At 40.4% G+C, this 24,703-nt stretch overlaps 1 protein-coding gene and 1 long non-coding RNA gene across 3 annotated transcripts in view; one reads left to right on the top strand and one right to left on the bottom strand.

Annotated features, from left to right (window-relative positions):
* Positions 1–15,804, top strand: part of LOC135364506 (uncharacterized) — a 28,269-nt gene extending 12,465 nt beyond the window's left edge. The window contains exons 3-4 of the long non-coding RNA XR_010411724.1: positions 693–859; positions 13,786–15,804. This is a non-coding gene — a long non-coding RNA (uncharacterized LOC135364506). The remainder of the gene's footprint in view (positions 1–692; positions 860–13,785) is intronic.
* The window catches only part of IL2RA (interleukin 2 receptor subunit alpha), a 50,956-nt gene that overhangs the window by 12,359 nt on the left and 13,894 nt on the right, over positions 1–24,703 (bottom strand). For both annotated transcript variants that reach the window (XR_010411723.1, XM_064592103.1), the window contains exon 2: positions 661–843. Coding sequence is in view for 1 of the 2 variants with exons in the window: in XM_064592103.1 (XP_064448173.1) it covers positions 661–843 (183 nt within the window). In the remaining variant the exon portion in view is untranslated. The remainder of the gene's footprint in view (positions 1–660; positions 844–24,703) is intronic.

Below are 24,703 nucleotides of genomic sequence, written 5' to 3'. Positions count from 1 at the left end.
CAGTTCCTGACACTGGGCTGGGAAGACCCTGGACTGACAGTCCTTTCTGCTTGACCATGTATTTGCCCTCTGAAGAAATGCCCAAAAGGCCCCATGGGAGTCACACTGAAAATTTCCGTAATAGGGGTGCCTGGGTGGCTCAGTTGGTTAAGCGTCTGCCTTCGGCTCAGATCACGATCCCAGGGTCCTGGGATCGAGCCCCACATCGGGCTCCCTGCTCAGCGGGGAGCCTGCTTCTCCCTCTGCCCCTCACCCCGCTCATGCTTTCTCATGTTTGCTCTCTCTCAAATAAATAAATAAAATCTTAAAAAAAAAAAAGAAAAAAAAATTTCGTAATAGATAAGACTCTCTGACTCAGTAGCATGAGCTTCTCTTCCCTTTATTTTTAACTCTCATCAGGGAAGGAAATGCCTCGCCCACTGCCTCCACTTTTCCACCCAGAGCTTCTTCCTTAGGGTTGCGGATATGGACACTGAAGAGGGAGGGCACAGAGGCATCCTGGGGAGCTGTTGGGAATTCACGCTGCCATGTTGCTGGGGGTGGAGCTAGGATAGGTGAGTGGCACCAGTCAGCATATGGGTGGCATGAGGTGTGAGCTTCTGTCTCCCTCTTTGCTGGGGTTCTTCTCTTTCCCTCGGTGTCACAAAAGGAAACACTTACATGTACTTATGCATTGGCATTTGTTTTCCCAGGAAGCGTGGCTAGAGTTTCCTGCACAACGCATGAAGTTGCTTAGTCTGCGGAAGCCTCTCTCACAGCCGCAATTTAACATCGTGCCCGTCTTGTATTGGAGAGCTCTGTATGTGGCATGCTGGAGGTTTGGTGGGTTATCGTCACAAAGGTCTGCAAAGAAAGAGAGGTGTGTTAGGAGTTCAGGAGGTTCCACTCTAACACTCACATACTTAACCCTGTGATGATTTCGTCACACACTTCACTTTCTTTAAAGGATTTATGGGTGCCTCCACCTCTTCCCAGAAAGAAATGAAGGCTGTCGCCACCGTCCTTTAGAAACCTTTGTATCAGAGATGGTGCAAACTTTGACTTCAACCAAGTTCCTCTCCACATTACAATTTATTTCAAACTAAATGAATAGAAACGAATGAGGTTTTATTCTGAATATGCCTCATGCTGAACAAGTATAGAAAGAGAGAAGACGACCAGAAGATATGAGGAAAAGAAGGAGGAAAGCCATGTAAATTTAATTGAGGGACATGTGTCGGCGAGAAATACTTTTCAGGAAATAAGGATTGTCAGAATTTCTATAATTAATGATTCTGTACCACTTTCCTTTTCTTTTCCTTTCCTTTCCTTTCCTTTCTTTTCTTTTCTTTTTGAGAAATATATGCAAAGTGCTCTACCCAAAGTCTGGCAAGTAGGAAGTATGTATTTTTCACTCACCTACACACCACTGAGTTTACCAAATTCCTTCTCATACCACAAAAACTTGACCCTTTCTCAGCCCCCTTCAAAAACAGACACTGGTTTCCCACCAAGGACACCTGAAATAGTGGCCAAATGCCCAAGTATTAAGGAAATAAAAGGCGCTGCTCAAATCAGAAAAATGATTCCATTGCATATCTTGCAACAAGTCCTGCTTCGAGAGATTAGATTTTTAGGGAAAAGCCACAGGCTGGATAAGGAGAGTGGCTAGGAAGGATCACAGGAACCAGCACAGGCACCACATCCAGCTGGTTGCTGCACTCGTTGCTGGCAGAGGACAGTCCAGCGATTGCTTATTAATCATCACTCCATTGGAGTGAGACTTCTCTTTGTCCTTACGCTGTGCCCAGCGTCTTGCCGTGCTGAAGACCACCCTTGTCCAAGACTCAGGATACTCCTGATCTCCGAAATCACGGAAGATGAGGAGAGTGTGGACAGCTCACCCCAGCTCTCACCAAGAAGGGTCTAAATGGAAACAATTTGAATGGCTCAAAGGGCCAGTGATTGTGAAGGGACATGTAACCTATGTACTGAATAAATACTGGTAATCATAATAATCATCATATTAAGGCAAGAAAGGTAGCATGGTGGAAAGGGGAGAAAAATGGGCTTCTAGATCCTAGCTCTACCAGCTTACTAGCTATATAGTGTCACTGCTTTTACTTATCTAAGGCTTGGCCACTCTTTCTGTAAACTGGGTATTATAATCATCGTCATCATTTTACTGTTTGTTTTATTTGTTTATTTTTATTTTTTTTAAGATTTTATTTATTTATTTATTTGACAGAGAGAGAGAGAGAGCACAGGCAGGGGGAGTGGCAGGCAGAGGGAGAGGGAGAAGCAGGCTTCCTGCCGAGCAAGGAGGCCGATGCGGGGCTCAATCCCAGGACCCTGGGATCATGACCTGAGCCGAAGGCAGATGCCCAACCAACTGAGCCACCCAGGTACCCCTTACTGTTTGTTTTAAAGATTGCATGAAATAACATACAAAGGTAACTTGCAGAGCACCCCGCACATAATAGACAAAAAATAGATGCCCGTTCTGCTTCCTTCCTTTTTTCCTCTGTCCAGGAAAGGAGAATGGTAATTCAGATAGAGGCAGGGCTGAAGTATACCTTGACTCTGTCTCCTGCAAGAGGTCATCTCTCTCTACAGCCCATATCCTCAGTACCATTCACTGATACTTGTTGTACATCAATACCAACCTATGTTTTGAGTATCAGAAGGTAAATCTGTTGCTAAAACAAGGTAATAATAATAATCCCAAAAACCAATGAAAGAACAAGGCAAGGATGTACCCTCTCATCACCACTTTTCAACATGGTGCTGGAAGTCCTAGCTAATGCAATTAGAAAAGAAAAGGAAATAAAAGATGTACAGATTGGGGAGGAATAAAACTTCCTTTTGCAGATGACATGATTGTCTACGTAGACAATCTGAAAGAACAGACAAAACCCCTTGTGGTACTAATAAGCAATTTTAGCAGGGTTGCAGGATACAAAGCTATTATACAAAAGTCGGTTGCTTTGCTATATACCAGCAAGGACAAATGGAAATTGACCTTAATAACACAATACCATTTCCATTAGCACCACCACAATAAAGTGCTTTCGTATAAATAGAACAACATATCTATAAGAACAATATAAGGAAAACTACAATACTCTGGCATAAGTAATCAAAGAACTCAATAAATGGAGAGATATTTCATGTTCATGGATAGGAAGATTCAATATTGTCAATATGTTAATTCTTCCCAACATGATCTATAGATTTAATGCAATCCCAATAAAACTCCCAGTAACTTATTGTATGGATATCAATTCTGATTCTAAAATGATTCTAAAGTTCATATGGAGGGGCAGAAAAATCCAGAATAGCCAACACAGTATTGAAGGAGAAGAACAAAGTTGGAGGACTGACACTACCTGACTTCAAGATTTACTATCAAGCTACAGTAATCAAAACAATGTGGTATTGGCGAAAGAATAAATAACACATAGACCAATGTAACAGAATAGAGAAATAGAAATAGAAATAGACCCACACGAATATAGTCACCTGATGTTGGACAAAGGAGCAAAGACAATACCATGGAGCAAGGGTAGTCTTTTCAATAAATGGTGCTAGATCAATTGGGTATGCACACGCAAAGAAACGGATCTAGACACAGACCTTACGTCCTTCACAAAAATTAACTCAAAATGGATCACAGACCTAAATGTAAAACACAAAACTATAAAACTCTTAGAAGATAATATAAGAGAAGTCTAGATGACGTTGGATTTGGTGATGACTTTTTAGATGCACCATCCAAGGCACAGTCCATGAAAGAAAGAATCGAGAAGCTGGACCTCATTAAAATAAAAAATTTCTGCTCTCAAAAGACACTGTCAAGGTAGTGAAAACAAGCCACAGACTGAGAGAAAATATTTGCAAAAGATATATCTGCTAAAGGGCTGTTATGTAAAATATACAAAGAAGACTTAAACCTCAACAATAAGAAAATGAACAACCTAGTTTTTAAAACGGGCCAAAGACCTTAACAGCCACCTCACCAAAGAAGATATGTAGATGGCGGGCGCCTGGGTGGCTCAGTTGGTTAAGCAACTGCCTTCGGCTCAGGTCATGATCCTGGAGTCCCTGGATCGAGTCCCGCATCGGGCTCCCTGCTCAGCGGGGAGTCTGCTTCTCCCTCTGACCCTCCCCCCTCTCATGCTCTCTCTCTCTCAAATAAATAAAATCTTTAAAAAAAAAAAAAAGAAGATATGTAGATGGCAAATGAGCATATGATAAGATACTGCACATCATATGTTATCAGGGAAGTGCAAATAAAACAACAAGGAGATACCACTACACACCTTTAGAATGGCCAAAATCCAGAACACCAAATGCTGGCAAGGATGTGGAGCAACAGAGACCCACATGCCTTGCTGGTGGGAATGCAAAATGGCACAGCCGTTTTGGAAGAGGGTTTTTACAATTTCTTACAAAACTAAACACACTCTTACTGTGCAATCTAGCAACCATGCTTTTTGGTATGTACCCAAAGAGTTGAAAAGTTATGTGTACCTAAAAATCTGCACACAGATGTTTCTAGCAGCTTTATTCATAATTGCCAAAACTTGGAAGCTACATTCAGCTGTCCTTCAGTAGGTGAATGGATAAGTAAACTCTGGTCCATCCAGACAATAAAATAGTATTCAGTGCTAAAAAGAAGTGAGCTATCAAGCCAAGAAAAGACATGGAGGAAACTTAAATGCATATTCCTAAGTGAAAGAAGCCGATTTCAAATGCTACATACTGTGTTATTCCAACTGTATGACACTCTGGAAAAGACAAAACTATGGAGACGGTAAAAAGATCCTGGTTGCCAGGTGTTAGGGAGGAGGGAGAGGTGAACAGGCAGCATACAAAGGATTTTTGAGGCAGTGAAAATACTCTGTAGGATACTATAATGGTGGATACATGTCATTATACATTTGCCCAAACCCGTAGAATATGCAACACCAAGAGTGAAGCCTAATGTAAACTGTGGACTCTGGGTGATAATGAAATGTCACCGTAGGTTCATCAACTGAAACAAATACACTACCTGGTGGGGGCTGTTGATAATATGATAATGTGGGAGGCTGTGCATGAACGAGGTCAGAAGTATATGAAGAATCTCTGTACCTTTTGTTTGGTTTTGTTGTAAACCTAACACTACTTTAAACCATAAAGTCAATTAAAAAAAAAAAAACTTATAAGCAATGGCTATTCCCTGAGCTAGATAAAATAATTGAAGGGGGGAAAAATCAATGAGGACTTCTGCCTCTAGCCATGACAAAATTTTGGTACCAAAACTTACCCTCCTGCTGAAAACAACTTTAAAACCAGACAAAATGTGCAAAGAAAGTGTTTCCAGGTATTTAGTAACAGACAGTACAGCACTATATTATTTGAGAAGAGGGAACCATGAAGTGAACCCCACCATTGCCATGGATTCCTTCATGGCCACTTTCCTGCCAAGTCGCACCAAAGCAGAACCCAAGCAGAGCCATGGTCTCACTGCCTGAGGAGAGAAAAAAATCAGAGTTCTAGGCTGCTGGCATGGCTGGAATTTGGGTACTCCCCCAAACAGACCCACCCTTACAAAGACTAAAACCAAACCTGTTAGATAGGAGGATGCACAGGTAATTGAACTGCCTGTAAGAACAAAATTCAATACCTCTTAAAGGAAGACAACATATTCCAGACCTTCTAAATGTATAATTCACAATATCCAGCAAGTTTTTAAAAATTCTGGACATGTGAAGAAATAGGAAAATGTGATCTTTTTTTTTTAAGATTTATTTATTTATTTATTTATTTGAGAGAGAGAATGAGATAGAGAGAGCATGAGAGGGGGGAGGGTCAGAGGGAGAAGCAGACTCCCTGCCGAGCAGGGAGCCCGATGCAGGACTCGATCCCGGGACTCCAGGATCATGACCTGAGCCGAAGGCAGTCGCTTAACCAACTGAGCCACCCAGGCGCCCGGAAAATGTGATCCATTTAAAAAAAAAAAAAGGAGTCAGTTGAAACAGACCCTAAAATGACCCAGATTTTGGAATTAGCAGACAATTGATTGCCATTTATTTTTATAAAGAAAGTTTTATGGGAACAAACCCACACTCATTCATTTACATTTTGTCTGTGGCTGCTTTTATGCGGTAAAGGCAGAGTCGAGTGGTTGCAACAGAGACTAGGTGGCCCGTGAGCTGAAAATATTTACTCTCTGGCCCTTTAAGAAAAAAATTGTCAACTACCAATTTCAAGGAAACATGGCCATAATGAGTGAATCAATAGGATATCTCAGAAGACAAATGAAAACTATAAGAAGGAACCAAATAAAAATTCTAGAACTGAAAATTATAATATCTGAAATAAGCTTCACCACACCTTGAAGACAGATCAATAGAAATTATCAAACTGATGAGCACAGAGAAAAAAATTTCAAACAAAAATTTGAATAGACCTTCAGTAACCTGTGGGAAAATATCAGATAGCCTATCATATTTAATTGAAGTCCCAAAGCAGTGGGACATTAAGAATGGGGCAGAAAAGATAGTTGAAGAAATAATAGCCAAAATGTCTGAAATTTGATGACAAACGTTGACTTAGAGGTCCAAGATGCTTCAAGCAGTGAATTCCAAGCAGGATAAATATAAAGAAAACCACACCTAGATACATCATAGCCACACTGCTGAAAACTAAAGATAATGGGAATATCTTGAAAGTAGCCAGAGAAAAAGGACACACCACATACAGGGAACAATAGTGAATAATGGCTGACTTTTCAGCAGAAACAGTGGAAGTCAGAAAATAATGGTAGAACATATTCAAAGTTGTAAAAAGGAAAAAAGCCTGCCAACCTGGAATTCTTTCAAAAATGAAGATGAAATTAATATATTTTCAGATAAATGGAAGCTTAGAGAATGTATTACCAGCACACCTGTGTTATAAAAGATAATGCTGAAAGGGAATTCTGCAGGCTATGTGGATAATTATAACAGAAATAGGTCTACAGGAAAAGAATGGAGTGCTGGTAGATATTTAGGTAAGTAGAAAGATCATCTTTTAATTTCTTTGAAAAAGAACTATTTAAAATAAAAATAATAGTGCATGGTGAGTTTTATTGCATATGTGAATGTAAAATGTGTAACAACTACAGTATAACAGTTGGGGTAAGTGGAATATTTCTTTCATAAAGTTCTTATATGTGAAATGATACGATCCTAAGTCTAAGGAGATCGTGATAAGTTAAGGATGCATACTGGAAAGCTTAGGGAAGTTGCCAAATAACAATACAAAGAATGTAGCTAAAATGGCAATAGAAGACATAAAATAGAGTATTAAAATACTTTTTTGGTTAGCCAAAATTAAGAGAGCAAAAGAAGAATAGAGGAATACAAAACCAAATGGGACACCTGGGAAACAGGGTAGCAGAAGGACAGACTTAAAGCCAACCATGTCAGTAATTGTATGAAACATACACCAAACACATAAATTTAAAGATAGGAACTTTCAGACTGGATAAAACAGCAGGCCCCAACCCTGTACTGTCTACAAGAGAGCATACTTCAAATACAAAGACACTGATAGATTGAAAATAAAATATATATAAAGATACATTATGCAGAGGTATGCATAAGAAAGCTGGTGTGGCTACATTAATATCAGAAAGTAGATTTCAAAATAAATGTTATTCACAGATGGCTCGATTGCTTACATAAAATTACTAAGAAATCTGAAAAATAACTACTACAACTTGGTAAATTTAGCAGTCTTAATATACAAAAATCACTTGTATTTATTTCTATATACTGGAAGCAACCAATTAGAACATTAAAAAATTTAAAAACAATCATTTATGATAGCATAAAAAAATAAAATACTCATGAATAAATTTACTAAAAGCTCGCAAGACTTCTGAACTGAAAACTCTGAAACATTGCCAACATAAATTAACTACATAAATGGAGAAATGTACAATGTTTATGGATTGGAAGATTCATTCTTTGAAAAAAGACATCAGTTCACCTTAAGTTGATCAACAAATTCAATGCAATTACAATTTAAAAAAATCCAATACACTTTTTGGTAGAAATTTGACAAGTTGATTCTAAAACCTCTTTGGAAACACAATAGACTAAGGCTATCTTAATAAGATTGTACAATTTTGGAGAATTCATATCATCTGATACCAAGACTTCCTATAAAGCTGCAGTAACCAAGACAGTTTAAACTGGTAGAAGGATAGACAAATAGAGTAATGGAACAGAATAGAAAGGCCAGAAATAGACTCACACATGTATGTTCAGTTAATTGTTTTATAAATATGCCATGGCAGTTCAATGAGGGCAGGAAAATCTTCTCAACAAATGCTCTGGAACAAATGGATAAATTTATGGGGAAAAAGAACCTTACTTCACATACAAAAATTAATTTTATTATATATCTGAACATAAAAAAATTCATACCCTAGATTTATCCATGATAGGTATACACATAAGAGTTAAAATTATTAAGCTTCTAAGGGCCAGTGAAGGCAAATAGCTTTGCAAACTAGGGATAGGCCAAGATTTCCTAGAGAGGACCCAAAACGTACCAACTGTAAAAGATAAGTAAATCAAAAACTTCTGGTCATCCCAAGACATTAAGAATATGAAAAAATAAGTGATAGACTGGAAGCATATGTTTGCAACACGCACCTCTGACAAAAAGGCTTGTGTCCACATTATCTAAAGAACTACAAATCAATCCTAAAAAGCAAACAACCCAATAAACAGATGCGCCAAGACTTGAGCAAGTCACTCCTCCAAAGAAGACAGATGATTATCCGTAAGCACTTGAAAGGATGCTCCACATCCATAGACATCAAAAAAAGCAAATTGGAAACCACCACGGAATATTCCATCAGAACAGGTAATATAGGTAAGACTAACAACAACAAAAGCAGGAGAGAAGGTAGAAGTACCAGAACTCTCTTACATGACCGGTGGGAGTGTAAAATGATAGCATTCCTCAGAAAGCTGAGAGTTGTTTTTGTTTTTTTAGGGAAGTTAACTATCTATGTCCCCATCCTAGGATCCAACCATTCCACTCCAAGGTATTTATCTAAGAGGAGTGAAAGCATATGTTCACAAGAAGACTTATACAAAATATTTATAGTGGCTTTAAATACTCTCAAAAATATTGTGTTGAACAAAAGAAAACATACACAAAATCATACATACTGTTTGATTCCATTTGTAGGAAGTTCGAGAAAAGATAGAACCAGTATACAGAAAGAAATCAGAGGTTACCTGTGGTTCATGGGACTGGCTGGAAGAAGACAGGTGATGGAAATGTTGATTATATGAGTGTACATATTTGAAAACTCATCAAGTTGTACACTTGAGAGCTGCACTTCACTATAATTTTGCTTCAGGAAAATCAGTAAGAAGTATACTTAGCAACTCTTGTAATTATTCATTAGCGCAAATAATCAAGGATTGACCTCAGATGCATTTGGATTCTGGTAACTTATTCACAAACCAAGAACATTTCTAAACACCTAAATCTTTTTTAAGGCAAATTGCCTTTGAGGCAACTTTGTGTCCTTAAAAACTGTTGAATTACACAACGATATGCTTTTCTAAATAAGACCATGGAAATTCCCAGAGTCATTACAAATTAGCTTGAATATCTCAGGATATTCATCATGTGGGGACAAGGGGAATTCCAGAAGTTCTTTCTCCCACAGATTTCATTTTCATAAAAGCATCTTTCCTGGAATTTAGAAACACTGAAACTTCTCTGATCTGTATAAGAACAGGTGAAGAGCTTGGCTATAATCCTTTTCCCTGGAATGCCTTGCCAAGGGTGTTCCAGATAGCATCTGAAGAAATAGGAGGTACAAGAGCATGGGAAAGGTAGCCCTGAAACATTCCTTTTTCTTAATCTAACAAGAGTAAGTCTGGAATATTTTTAGCCCTCCTAGGTATCATAAAAAACAAAACAAAACAACAACAACACAACCAAAAAACAAAAACAAAACAACAAAACCCCAGCAGTACAACATCTGGGGGCAAAAAAAAAAAAAAAGAATCAAAACCACTGTCTATTCCGAAGTCTTGCACAGGAGTAACGAAGAATTCCGCATATGTGACTCAGCAAGATGTCTTTAAATACTTTTCCCCTATATTATCACTTACAAAACTTCTTCCCACACAGCATGGCAGCCACATCCATTCACTAGGTTTACTCACTAAAAATTCTGAATATTCTTCCTTGAAATTCAGCCAACAGGGGCTTTTCTCTTTCCAGATCCATTTCTTGCTTCTACCAGCGGCTCTGACTTTTTAAAAGAAATTGTTCTATGCTCTCAGTTCTACTCATTCTCCTGGCTCACCCCACAAATGGGCCTGGAAGCTCAGGAAACAAACACAAATTTTCTTTTCTTTTCTTTTCTTTTCTTTTCTTTTCTTTTCTTCTTTTCCTTCTCCTCTCCTCTCCTTTTCTTTCTTTTTGTTTTTTTTCCAGAATTTTCTTTAGAAGGTGGGTAGGGGAAGTTTCCTCTCTGTAATTTTTCAGTATTGGTCTAATTCTGGATTTAGATATCATTTTCTCTTCTGAGAGTAAAGTGTCTGTTTTCTATGGAGTGGAGGAAACTTTCAGATTACTAACTTGGCATTGGATGGTATCGGCAAATGCTCGGAGCTTGAAAAATGGGGCTCCGAGGACAGGAGTCCTACCTACTGTAGGCTCAGGCTCATAATATTCCTGTGGCCTTGCCTTTTAGCTCTTGTACCTTTTATGTGGGCAGAGGGGAAAAGAGACAGACAATGCCTATTATTAATCCTGAAAATCCCAAGGGCTTTGTCGTGTACTGAGAGGGAGTTAAATTAAGCTTTTCTGACACTGACAGTGTTTCACATCTTGTTTTGGAGTTTTGCTCTGAATGGTAATTTGAAAGACACAGGCAGGTTCCCAAGTGTTTCCCCTCTTTCTCACACTTCACCTTCATTCATCACTGCTCCTGCAACAGTCATGGGGCATCTTCCCTTGGGATATTTGCAGGTTTGTTGCCTCCGGGAATTTCCTGCTCAACTCAAGTGCAACCCCCCTTGGGTGCTTTTGGCTTCTTCAGCTGACATTAGCGACAGTAACTAGAGCCACCTTCCTCTGGACTGTATCACCAAACAGGTCTGGGGAGAAGGGTGAGTGAGGATGAGGAACCCTAGGACACTCTTCTCTTTTCACGGTTGTTTTGTTTGGTTTTTGTTTTCCCTCCAGTGGATTGGGAGGCTCAACGTCCCCATCTCACCGTGCCCCTGCTAGGCGGGGAAAGATTAGGTATTTGTAGTTCTCGTGTCGTGGAGGACAGGAATGACAACCAAGATGCACAGCAACAGATTTAGAAGTTCAAACCAGCTTTTCTGTCTCTCAGGCATCTGTTCTCTCAAGTATTAGGCCATCCCATCAACTATGCACCACTGTTCCCAGGAGGGCACCTCCGCAGCCTCTCTGCTTGGGTTTCAAATAAAAGCTGAGAAACTTGGTGAAATGAGGTACTTTCTTCCTGTAAGGGGTCCTGTCACACAGTGAGAAGGATAGGAGCGAGAGATGCAGACCAGGGGATCCTAATTGGATTTGGAATCCTGACACCCCCTTTATTTCACTTCTCCACATGCCCTCAGCTCTCTTCCCCCAATATAAAGCTACTCCTTTATCTTTTACCCTTTTGTTTTTGAAAGGGCAATAGTACTAAAATGAGTTCTCTGCTGATGTTTCTGTGTCCCTCAAGTGAACCAGAAATACTAACACCGTAGGTCATTAGATCTGAGAGAGTGACGTCTAAGGTGGATTCTCTGCAAACAGTGGGACTATGCTTATGTTGTCCATGGGCGTGGTTCTCAAATGTTACTGTGCATACAAGTCGCCTGGGGGTCTTATTAAAATGTACATTTGGATTCGGTAGGGCAAGCTTGAAGGCTAACGTGATTTCTGACAAACTCCCAGATGCTGTGGGTTCTGCACAGTACCGGTGTCTGCCACATCTCCCCTCTCCATCTGCCCCTTTCCAAAGGACCTACCTGTCCCCTGGTGGACAGGGAGCAGGACTCAGGTGCTAGTGATCCTGTTTACAATGCACTTTGTTTCCATGTGCCTTACTCAGTATCTAAGAGGATGCAGTGAAAACTTACTTGGCTGGAGGAAAGGTGGGTGGGTGAAAAACGGTTGTGGGCTAGGTGATTTGTTTTTCTTCTCTGATGTTGTTCAAAATGAAAGAGAACTCTTCTGGCCCTTGTGGCCAATGTGAGCAACATGAAAGACAAGGAAAATAAAGGGGATTCAAAAGGATGTGGACAGAGTCTGAGATAAGATTCTTTTCTCAGTGGGCGAATCAAGGTCAAGTGATGTTTACTCACAGCCCAGCCAGCACTGAGTAGAAGGCTTCAACTTTGTGCCTTCCTTTTCTCCACCAGAACAATTAACTAAGCACAGAAACTTCTAGATGATGATTTACTAGGCTTACATAAAGGACATAGGAGTACATCAAGAGCTTGGTGTACCTGATAAAGAAATAATCTGGTTCTTGAACTAAAGCCATTCATTTCCTCTGTCAGATCTAAGAAAAATCCCCAAAATTGTACCTAATGTCAAAGATAGTCTCCAACTTCCTTGGCAAACCCATCCAGCAGTTTGGGCCTTATAGAAAGCAAGTGTTTTGGTACAAAATAAAATACCATAGGACATGTTGAATATTCCTCTTAATAGGATCCTAGGATCTGAGAGCTGAGAGAGACCCTAAAGATTATTTAGGTCCATCCACACATTTTGTAGGTAAGGAAACTGAGGCTGTGTGTCATGCCTCAAGTTTTGGCAAGCCTGACAATAGAGCAGGACCCCTGATTCCTAGGTCAGTGCTTTCCCATCACGTAGAATCATAATCTTCAGGAACGACGGTGCTTTCCACCCAGTGGTGGAAGGTTCTTTCTTGTGAGAGGTAGAGCTACGTCTAAACTATCTGGGTCACTGGGAAGTGTTTGCGAAATGTTGTGGTTTAATTCAGATCATTATCTTTGAAGAAGTCAGAGAGCTCAGATCCTGCATTTTGGGCAATATATGTATATATATATATATATTAGTAACTATGATATCTGAGCCCTGCCTGTATGCTGCTTCTTTGTATAGATTACCTTTAAAGCTCACAACAACCCTGAAAGGTAGATATTGTCATCCCACTTTACACATAGGAGGAGATTGAGGTTCAGAGGGCTTAAGTAAATTGTCCAAACCACACAGCTCAAGGTGGTGGGACAGGAATCACAAGAAAGCCTAATATTGCAGCCCTCATTTCTGCCTTTTAAAAAAAAAAATCTCACTTTTACTTTCAGAAAACGCTATCAAATAACAAACTTAAATGTGTCAGGAAGAAACAAGAATGAAGAGGACAGAAGTGTAGAAAAAAGGTTTTCATTGACATGAGGTCACCACAAACACTCAGAGGACAATGCAGTTGGTTTCTCTGCAGGAGCAGGACTCAAAATATTGAAGAAGCAGGCTTGCAGGGTCAGGAACCAATGGGAAGAGACGCCATGAGATTCTGGAGGGTCCTGGAGTCCCTGCATGCCAGGGACTAACCCTTTACAGGCATAACTCGAAGATATTGCAGGTTCAGTTCCAGACCACTGCAATAAAAATATCACAGTAAAGCAAGTCCAGTGAAATTTTTGGTTTCCAAAAAAATTGTTTACACTATACTGTGGTCTACTAAGTATGCAATGGCATTACGTCTTTAAAAAACAATGTTTTTTACAACCCCTATGTTTATTGCAGCATTATCTACAATAGCCATGATACGGAAGCAGCCCAAGTGTCCATCGGCTGATGACATGGATGAAGAAAAGGGGGTGTATATACACAATGGAACATTAGTCAGCCATAAAAAAGAATGAAATCTTGCCATTTGCAACAACATGGATGGAGCTAGAGAGTATAATGCTAAGTGAAGTAAGTCGGTCAGAGAAAGACAAATACCATATGATTTCACTCATATGTGGACTAAGAAACAAAACAAACAAGCAAAGGGGAAAAGAGAGAGAGAGACAACCCAAGAGACAGACTCTTAACTCTAGCGACCAAACTGATGGTCACCAGAGGGGAAGGAGTAGGGGGATGGGGACACAGGTGATGAGGATGAAGGAGAGCACTTGTGATGAGCAGCGGGTGATGTATGGAAGTGTTGAATCACTACATTGTACACCTGGAACTAGTATTTTACTGTATGTGAACTAACTGGAATTTAAATAAAAACATAAAAAAAATAAAAAACAATGTACATACCTTAATTAAAAATACTTTATGGCTGAAACAATGTTAACCATCATCTGAGCTTTCAGCAAGTTGTAATCATCACAAATCACCATAACAAACATAATGACTAAGTTTGGAATATTGTGAGAATTACCAAAACATGGCACAGAGACACGAAGCGATCAGATGCTGTTGGAAAAATGACACCCACAGTGTTGCTCAACTCAGGGTTGCCACAAACCTTCAGTTTGTAAAAACAGTATCTGTGAGGTGGAATACAGTGAAGCGTGATGAAACCTGGAGTATTGTTGTTGCTGATGTATGGGTGGGGCAGGGGTAATGAGTTCGGATGGGTCATTTGAAAGGTCTGACCAATGAGCCTAGAAGTATTTCAGTTTTTAAACAACCAACATGCACCCCAATGTTTATAGCAGCAATGTCCGCAAGAGCCAAACTGTGGAAAGAGCCAAGATGTCCATCGACAGATGAATGGAAAAAGAAGATGTGGTCCATATATGCAATGGGATATTACTCAGTCATCAAAAAGAACGAAATCTTGCCATTTGCAACAACGTGAATGGAACTAGAGGGTATTATGCTAAGCAAAATAAGCCAGTCAGAGAAAGACAAATACCATATGATTTCACTCATATGTGGAATTTAAGAAACAAAACAGACGAACATAGGGGAAGGGAGGGAAAAATAAAACAAGATGAAATCAGAGTTGGAGACAAACCATAAGAGACTTAACTTTAGGAAACAAACTGAGGGTTGCTGGAGGGGAGGTGGTGGGGGAAGGGTAATTGGGTGATGGACATTAAGGAGGTGATGTAATGAGCACTGGGTGTTGTATGCAACTGATGAATCACTAAATTCTACCCCTGAAACTAATAATATACTAATGTTAACTAAATTGAATTTAAATAAATAATTAAAAAATAAACAACCAATATGACTAGGGCAGTGATTCTCCAGTCTTTTTATATCAGGACCCCTTTCACTCTTAAAAATTATTGAGGACCGCGGCGCCTGGGTGGCTCAGTTGATTAAGCGACTGCCTTCGGCTCAGGTCATGATCCTGGAGTCCCAGGATAGAGTCCCTCATCGGGCTCCCTGCTCGGCGGGGAGTCTGCTTCTCCCTCTGACCCTCCCCCCTCTCATGTGCTTGCTCTCTCTCATTCTCTCTCTCTCAAATAAATAAAATAAAATCTTAAAAAAAAAAAATTATTGAGGACCTAGAAGCTTTTGTTTTTGTGAGTTGTATCAATCATTATTTACCATATTAGAAATTAAAATGGAAAGTTTAAAAGTGCCTATTTATTTATTCATTTTAAAATAACAATAACAAGCCATCACACTAACAAACAATTTTTATAAAAAATGACTACATTTTCCAAAACAACAGCAACAGAAAGCAGTGGGAAGAGTGGTATTGTTTTACATTTTTGCAACCTTTTAAACTGTCTGGCTTAATAGAAGGTGGATTCTCACATTTGTTTCTGCATTCAAGCTACTGCAATATGTTGTTTTGATTGAAGTATATGAAGAAAATCCTAGCCTCTTACTGTTATAAAATGGAAAAGTATTTTATTTTATTTATTTATTTATTTATTTTAGATTTTATTTATTTATTTGACAGAGAGAGAGAGAGACACAGCGAGAGAGGGAACACCAGCAGGGGGCGTGGGAGAGGGAGAAGCAGGCTTTCCGCTGAGCAGGGAGCCCGATGCAGGGCCCGATGCGGGGCCCGATCCCAGGACCCTGGGATCATGACCTGAGCCGAAGGCAGACGCTTAACGATTGAGCCACCCAGGCCCCCCTGGAAAAGTATTTTAATAGCCTTTTCAGGTAACGATGGATATTCTTTGTTACTAACTCAACAGGGGGTAGTTTCTTCATTGTTAGCTGCAGATCAGTGAGCTATTAGACTAAAATCCATGGGTCTGTCTTAAACTTTGAACTTTGTGCCCATACCTGATTTTGTAGTACCATGCATCAGTCATTTGGGAAAAAATGGTTCACTGAGTTACATAGATCTTCTAAATATCAACACATTCATTATTCAATAACAAAAATTTAGATTTGTTAATGTCACCTCTCTGATCTCATTAGAAAAATCTTTAAGTATTAGAAAGTGGTCAAGGTCACAGTGATGATACAAATTCTAATTTTGCTCAAATTTGATCATTTTATCCAAATTTATCATGTGTCATTATCAAACCTCAAAAGTTATCACAATAAATACTATGAATTGTTTTCCTGGAAGTGACAGGCTTATTTATTCAATTTCAAGAAATGTCTGCAGACTATCTACTTTGAGAACCTCTGTACTAGGTTATTATGTACTGAATATTAGTTACATTTCTCAGCTTCTAGAATATCACATCCTTCTGCATTTGCTGGAAATGGCACAGGATTAGAACGTGTTCCAAGATTCAGGTATGGCAGGTTATTTTTTTTAATCTCTTATGTTTTATTATGTGTTTGGTTCAGCTGACTTGTCTATAATATATGTGGATTATATATAAATACAACTCTGGCTCTTTTAAAGAGATCTGTGCTCCCAGACATGGTAGCAGAGTAGCATGGAATTCTGGCTCCCTCATGCAAACCCAACCTGGAGGGTCACAGAAGAAAAAGGGCTGTTAAGAGATCTGAGGAACTGGCACAAACACGATGGAGAGTGGCTGGATCTTTCTGTTTGTTTGTGTATTAGGAGGTGTGAGGCAGCCAAGATTGGGGGCGTAGGAAGCCACCTTTGGGGGTCAGAGATTTTAATTGTCCTTTTCTCTCCCATATGCTTCCTTCTCTATCACCTCTGTAAGTCAGAAAATCAGCAGCCAGCTACCTCTAGCAGTGGGGAGTGGGCTTACCCCAGGGCAACATTAAGCAAGGCTGAGTGGAAAGAGGGCAGCGATAGCCACAGGGGACTGGCTGGTCCCTGGGCAGTCTCTCTTCCTGCTCTTTGCCTTTGAGGCTAGGTGATTACCACGGAGAAAGACAGCTCTTGGAGAAGAGCAGTGCACTTGTCTTCAGAGAGGTTGCCTGAAGGTGAGGGTAGTGGTGTGGCCAATAGGGGAGAGGGAGGCAATGGACCTCTCTGGCCTGAAGGTTTGCCCCCTTCAAGTCCCAAACTCACCGGCTGGCCATGTCTGGGGCCCAGCCTTTGCCTCTTCTCCTAGGACATTTGGGTTGATATCCCCAGGAACAGTGATCTCAAAGGGGAAAATAACAAAACAAATGAGGAATGCCACCATTAAGAAAGAAAGAACAGCAAACTGAGAAGCCTATACTTGCCAAAGCAGAATCAATAGGGCAGAAAAAAAAAATTTTTTTAATATCCTAAAAGGGATGAGGGAGAATTTGGAAAACATGAGGCAAGAATAAGAACATCTAGAGACTGGTTAAAATAACTGAAAATAAAGGACCTAACAGATGGCTTGAATATAAATATAGCAGAAACATGAATTAGATATTTGGCAGACCCAGATAGAGAAACTCAAAAAGTTGACAATTTTATTAGTTTTTGTTTTGTGTATTTTGAAGCCATGTTATTGGTGTGTTGAACTTTTTTACTACTAACCAACCTTTGGATTTCTATTAAATCTTTTTAACTGCGGAGTTTGGTCCATTTACATTGATTATAACTACTAATGCATTTGGACTGATGCTACCAGCTTACTCTGTTCTAATGTTGTACTTCAAAAAGAAAGGTAGGGCGCCCGGGTGGCTCAGTCGTTAAGCGTCTGCCTTCGGCTCAGGTCATGATCCCAGGGTCCTGGGATCAAGCCCCGCATCGGGCTCCCTGCTCAGGGGGAAGCCTGCTTCTCCCTCTCCCACTCCCCCTGCTTGTGTTCCTGCTCTTGCTCGCTCTCTGTCAAATAAATAAATAAAATCTTAAAAAAAAAAAAAAAAACCAAAACAAAAAGAAAGGTAATGAGTCTCTAGCACTAGGTGTTATACGAAGACAATGAATCGTGGATCACCACATCAAAAACTAATGATGTATTGTATGGTGACTAATATAACATAATAAAATAAAATTAAATTAAATTAAAAAAAATAAATAAAGGTAATGAGCCCAGAGGGAACGTATAAGTTGCAAGAAGAGATGGTGAGTAAGGTAAAGGTAAACTTGTGAGTGAATCTAAACCAATATTGACTGCATAAAATAAACAAAATGTCTATTTTATAGGGCTAGAAGACATCAAGATGGAATTAAAATCTTGGAAGTCAGGAAGCTGAGTGGAGTTAAAGCATTCAAAGGTTACTTATTATTTGGGAGGAAGGTTATGTTATTGATTAAATTTGGACTTTGTAATATCTCGGTTCATGGCAAAATTTTGAAAATGATATCTAAAACGATAGAGTCAAGTGAATACCTTACAGAGTAGTAAAGAAAAAACAATGGAATTGACTAAAAACTCCTGTAAGTCAAAAGAAGGGAGGAAAAATGCATAGAAAGAGAAGATCAGGACAAAGAAAATAAGATAGTGGGAATAAATCCAAATGTATCAGCAATGAGAACCAATGTAAATGGACTAACAATGCAATTAAAGAAAAAGGAATTTTTAAAAATAAACTTATATGATGTTTGTTTATAAGAGACATGCTTCAAGCATAAGAGCTCTGAAAGTTTGGAACTAAAAGAATGTACAATCACAACCCAAAAGAAAGGACAATCACAATCCAAAAGAATTACATTAATTAATATCAGACTTTGAGGCAAAAGTGTTAATAGAAATCCAGAACCTTGGTAAAAAAGTTCAATCGAACAGGAAAATATAATACTTCACTTGGATGCACCCAAAAACATTGCTTCAAAATATACAAAGCAAGCATCAAAAAACAAAAATTCTTTACTCATATGTAACATAGCTTTAAAGTATATAAGGCAAATATTGACAGAACATGAACGAATTTACTAGTCCACCATCATGAGAGATTTATTAAAGCCTTCCTTTGTGATTAGCAGATCAAGCAGACAAAGGAGAGTGGCCGGTGCAGTCAACAGAAATGAGTGTCAGTAGGGTAAGAAATGTGACCATCTTATAGAAGAGAGATTTTTGTCCTCATTTTAAAATGTCAGGTATTGAGCACGATGACTTTGAGTTGAGAGCTCGCTGTCCTATTTGGGTCTACCCCTTAAGTGTCGAGGGAAAGCAAGTCAGCTCTGGGTGTCAGAGACCTGAGTCTTCTTCCCATTCCACTGACTGCTCACTCTGTCCCCCTCTCACCTCAGATGCTCTGTCTGGAAGAGGGAGTGGGAAGAATTCCTCCCAGATCCCTGGTCAAATTTCACAGTGCTTTAAGCTCATCTGCCTCCAGTGGGAGACTAGAAGGAGGACATTGGAACCAGAGGCTATCTGTGATAGTTGGTGAAGTTTATGAGAATTTGGGGATCCTTGGGTTGGGCTTTACTAGCTGGAAAATTATAATGTTATCTTTTGGCACACAGATTTTTTTTTTTTAAGTTTACCCAAGATTTTCATAACATCCCTTTGAAAGGAATGGCATCTCACTCATAGATAGGGAAACACAGGTTAAGAGTGAATAGCATGTGCGGAGTGAAATAGAAATCAGAAGATTCGGTGCTACTTCTGCATTCCTACTACTGCCCAACCTTAGCCACACTGAGAGTTTGTCCACATGAAGTATTAGCTTGATCGCCCCTTCTCACTTATTCTTTATTTGTCCCCTTATTTCTGAACTTCCTCAACTTTCTTTCTGTATCTCACCATTTCCCCATCATGTCCCCTTTAAGGCATCATAGGCTCTTCCTTCTGTCTTTCCACGTAAACCACATTCCTGGTCTCGCTAAGGCCAACATGGTGTGCCTCGGATCACTTCCTCTCTGCTGCCTCTGGAGTGGTGCCCCATCAGCTGCCCCCCTCTGGCATCCCCAGTCTCACCACCACCTCCTCAGCCTGGAAGCATCCCAGGTACTTACAGCCGCCCCAGCAGTCAATCTTCATTTCCTTCCCTCGGGATTCAGTATCTCATGGGAGTCCTGCACCTCATGGTTCCTACATCCTCCCTTCCCGCTCACTCCATAACTGTTCAGTGTGCCTTTGGCTTGCACTGGAATGATGTTTTTTTCAGTGACGCTTGTTCGCCTCAAAGTTTGGTTCCTTTAACTCTGGTTCCTCTAGCATCTGGTTCCTTTAGCTCTTACTCCTTGAAACTTCATTCACGGTATCGTAAAACATCATGACCCCCTTATTCTGTGTCTCCTTGGCTTTCTTTCCCTGAATGCTCACTTTACGCTTGTTTTATACATCCTCTGACCCGAGTTTTTCCTATTATGGATATCTTAGTGTGTATATTTGTCACCACTAATAACCAATATGGATACTTGATTATTAACTAAAGTTTATACTTTACTCAGATACCCTCAGTTTTCCCCTACTGTTCTTATCCTATTCCAGGGTCCTATCCAGGATTCCAAATTTAACTGAGTTGTCATGTCCCTTCAAGCTCCTCTTGGCTATGAGGATTACATGACAGTTTCCCAGTTTCCTTGTTTTCGATGACTTTGACAGCTTTGAGGAATACTGGTTGGGTATTTTGGAGGATGCCCCACTATTGGAATTTGTCTGATGTTCTTTGCATGTTCAGACTTGGATTAGGAAGGCGATAGCTTTCATAAGAGTCTTAAAGGAACCCGTGACCCAAAAAGTGTTCAGAAGGGTTCAATGGAGGAGTTTCCCAATGATTTGACCTTGGCTCTTGCCATTCTATTCTCAGGAGGCTCATTGTTTCAAGTCTTACCTCTGTGCTGAGGGCTTCCACATGATAAAAGAAGACTTAACGCTTACTGAATTTCTTACCAAGTTCAAAAAGCTGTTCTAATCTCTTTACATATATTAACTAATTCAATTCTACGGTGAAATAAATGTTATAATTATTCCTGCCATTTTACAAATGAGACACAGAAAGGTTTGATAAACTGCCTGCAGTCACCCAGTGAGGTCACACAGCTAGAGGACCCAGGAGCTAGGAGTCTCAGAGCCTATGTTCTTAACAGTGATGCCCTGCTGCCTCTTCCAGATTCCTGTCTCCAGCCCTGAGCTCGGGTGGAGACGTAACGCTGTGCTCTTTTACCTTTCCACCTCCAGTGCTTCAACTCTATTCAAAACTTTGTTTCTAGGTAAAGACACTATTTCTTCTGCTGCTTAACATTGCCACTGAGGTTTTAGCCAATGCAATCAGATAAAAGAATGTAGAGGCATAAAAATTGGAAATAAAGGAAGTACAAACTATCTCTACTTGTAGATTATATGATAGTGTATCTGGTAAACCCAGAAGAGTTCATGATGAGAGTAATAACATGATGAAATTATTTTAAAAGATAGCAATCCATAGAGATACCAAAAGAGTGTGGGGTGGGGCTGGGGAGGGGAGAAAGCTCTCTTTTACAGGAAAATGCCAGCTAAGAAATGCAGAAAGATGGATCTCAAGGGAATTATGTTGAGTGAAAAAAAATCCAAATTCAAAAGTTACATTTTGTATAATTCCATCCCATAGCATTCTTAAAATGACAAAAATACAGAGATGGAAATGGTATGGTGCCAGGGACTAGGAAGGAAGGAAGCAGATGGTTGTGGCTACAAAGGGTAGCTAAGGAGAGATGCTTGTGATAGGAACTCTTGTGTATCTTAACTGCGGTGGTGGTCACATCTAATAAAGTTGCACGGAACTAAATACACACAGACACTATTCATATCAAATTGGTGAAATCTGAATAAGATTGATGGATTGTATCAATGTCAGTTTCCTGATTGTGATATTGTGCTATGGTTATGGGGGAAAGTACACGAAGGCCGTGTTGGATCTCCCTATATTATTGTTCACAACCGCATGTGAAGCTACAGTTATCTCAGAATTAAAAGTTAAAAGCAAACGCACAGTCCTCTCTTCCTCTTCTTGTCCTTATTTCTCTTCATGATCCTTATATTCCCATCATCTTTGTCACCTAAGCTTGACACTTCAGCATCCTCTTTAAATTCCACCCCCTCTTTGCCCTCCTATCGAATCACTTCCCAAGAGTTACGATTTCTGCCTCTGCCATCCCTCCTGTACACACCTCCTCTCATGCCCATGACCTTCACACTCTGCTCACCTGCCATAGCAGCAGCCTCTTACTATTCCTCTCCACCTCCCATCTCTCCACCCCTCCAACATGTCTTTAAAATGTTGCCAAGTCAAGCATCCTAAATTACAGAACCAATTGCACTAGGAGCATAGTAAATGGCCTGGAGGTGAGCTCTAGGATGTTCTCCGCCCCTGTGATTAACCTGTGGTTGTGACAGTAAGCCTTTAACCCTCTGCGCCCCCCACCCCATTCCCAGCCCTGTGACTTCGAACGTTGTTCCTGCCACATTCCAAACCTCAGGAGGATCCAGAAAGTGGGTTTGTTGAACATGGACTGAGTTTTGTTGGGAGGTACTGACAATAGTTCATTGCTCTAGTTTGGAGATGGAGTCTGCTGATCAATCAGCAGGTGGCAGATTCCTCAGGGTCATTAACTGACCGTGACCGTGGGAGCTTCTTAGTCACTCCAAATCATTGCTTTTTGCTGTGCTCATTGGTCTTCTGGGCCTCCGAACATGGTGGCCCCTGCCGGGGAATTGTTCCCTGTCTGGGAGCCCGGTAAGGAGGAAGGCTGCTATTGACTATACCATGTTTGAAGGGCAAATAGGGTTCACCTGGCAGGTTCAGCAGATGAGGTACCCCTGGCAGAGGGACTCTTTTGTGTTCAAGGGGCTACGAGTCGAACGTTTTGCTGGCGTGTGAATTGCAAGGGTATGAATAACAGAAATGCGTCGGTGGAAATAATGTGAGTGAAGGCTCTTGAACTCTGTAAAATGCCCACAAATCTTCATTGTTGCTCATACTACCCTTCGAGCAGTGTTGTTTTCACTGCTCAAAAACAATATACTCTTTCAGGACCAAATGATAAAACGTGTAAGGTTACTTTGTGAACTGGAAAAAAAATATTTAAAATGTTAATTACTTAAACCTTGATCGTGTCAGAATGAGGAAATGGAGTTTCTTTGAATTCATCTTCTAAGAACTGTTTATGATAATTCTCTGTGACTTTCCTTCTTCTCACCTATGTTCACATGCATAGCTTATAATGGATTTCAAATCTGTTAAAACATGGTCCATTTCCTGTTCACCACCAACCGATCACCACGGTCTGGTTTAAATACTTCCAGTCATTTCGGGTTGTTGTTGGCTGCCCACATCAACTTTACTTATTTAAATTATTTCATCACTGTGGGCAGCAGGAGGCACTAAATAAATGCATGGGTGTATTGGTATTGGCAGTATTGTCTATTCATTCATTCATTCATTCATTCATTCATTCATTCATTCAAACATCCATCTTCCCTGGGCAGGCATAAATGCAGCAGGGAACGTGGCAGGAACAACGTTCAGTGTCACAGGGCTGGGAACTTGGGGGGCACAGGGTTAAAAGAAGTGAGTGAGTGAGTGCCATCAAAGAAAATGTGTGTGGTCCCTGGGGGAACAAAGGGGGAGGCCGTGTGCTCTGAGGAAGAACATCTCAGTGCAGATGGGCACATCCTACAGTCAGAAGCACCGACCATCTGTGACTCACTGTGTTATCAGACCCACTGTTTCTGAGGTCTGGCTGCACCTGGCGAGCCACATGGTCAGTTCCCACAACCCAAGAATGAGTGACTTACAGGGTGAGACCCTTTGGAGGACAGATTGTGCCTTCCTGAACACTTGTTACCAAGGGGGAAAAAAAAAGGAGCGGGGGTGGGGTGGGAATCCAGTTACTTTCTGTTTACCTTGGAAGGGAGGAAGGAGGCAGGGAACCAGAAATAGTCTTCCCAGCAGCTGTCTCTGATCAACAGGGACATGTTTGGGGATCTCAAACGCCTCTGCAAATGAAATGGGCAGGAGGTGGTTCTCTTTGGCTCCAGGAGCCTTCTCAGTTGGCAACAAGCTTCTGTTCATGAAAGAGTTAACCACATGCTTACCACAGAATGTCAACCTGATGAAAATTAAAGCCTTATGAGATAAGAAAAACAATATACTCTTGTTCTTTGAAATCTAGAAGCAGTTTTTCTTCAAACCTTTGAAACCTATTTCTTGGGATGGAATGATATTTTTAGTAGAAATATGGTACGTCGGTGAATCCCACCCAGAGTCTGCCGCAGGGACTCTTCTGCGAAATAGAATCAAGATTTTCAACTGGAAAGCAACAGAGTTTCCACTGAGATTTCAAAGAAGACCAGACAGGTTAAGTATGATGCTGGTAGAAACTTAAGACCAGAAGGGAAACATAGAAAGAAGGAATGAGGAAAAAGTCTCGGGACACGAGGGAGGCAAGGGAGCCTTCAGGAACGACATGCTTTTCCAGAGAACCACAGCCCAGCCTGGGTGTCAGGCGAGGGCAAGCCGGGCT

Source organism: Mirounga angustirostris, unplaced genomic scaffold (genome assembly GCF_029215605.1).
Source record: "Mirounga angustirostris isolate CCGP_5_RB_7025 unplaced genomic scaffold, mMirAng1.0.hap1 SCAF_5, whole genome shotgun sequence".
Taxonomy (NCBI): Eukaryota; Metazoa; Chordata; class Mammalia; order Carnivora; family Phocidae; genus Mirounga; species Mirounga angustirostris.
Note: the sequence above shows the minus strand (reverse complement) of the source record. Positions and strands in the feature narration are given on the sequence as shown.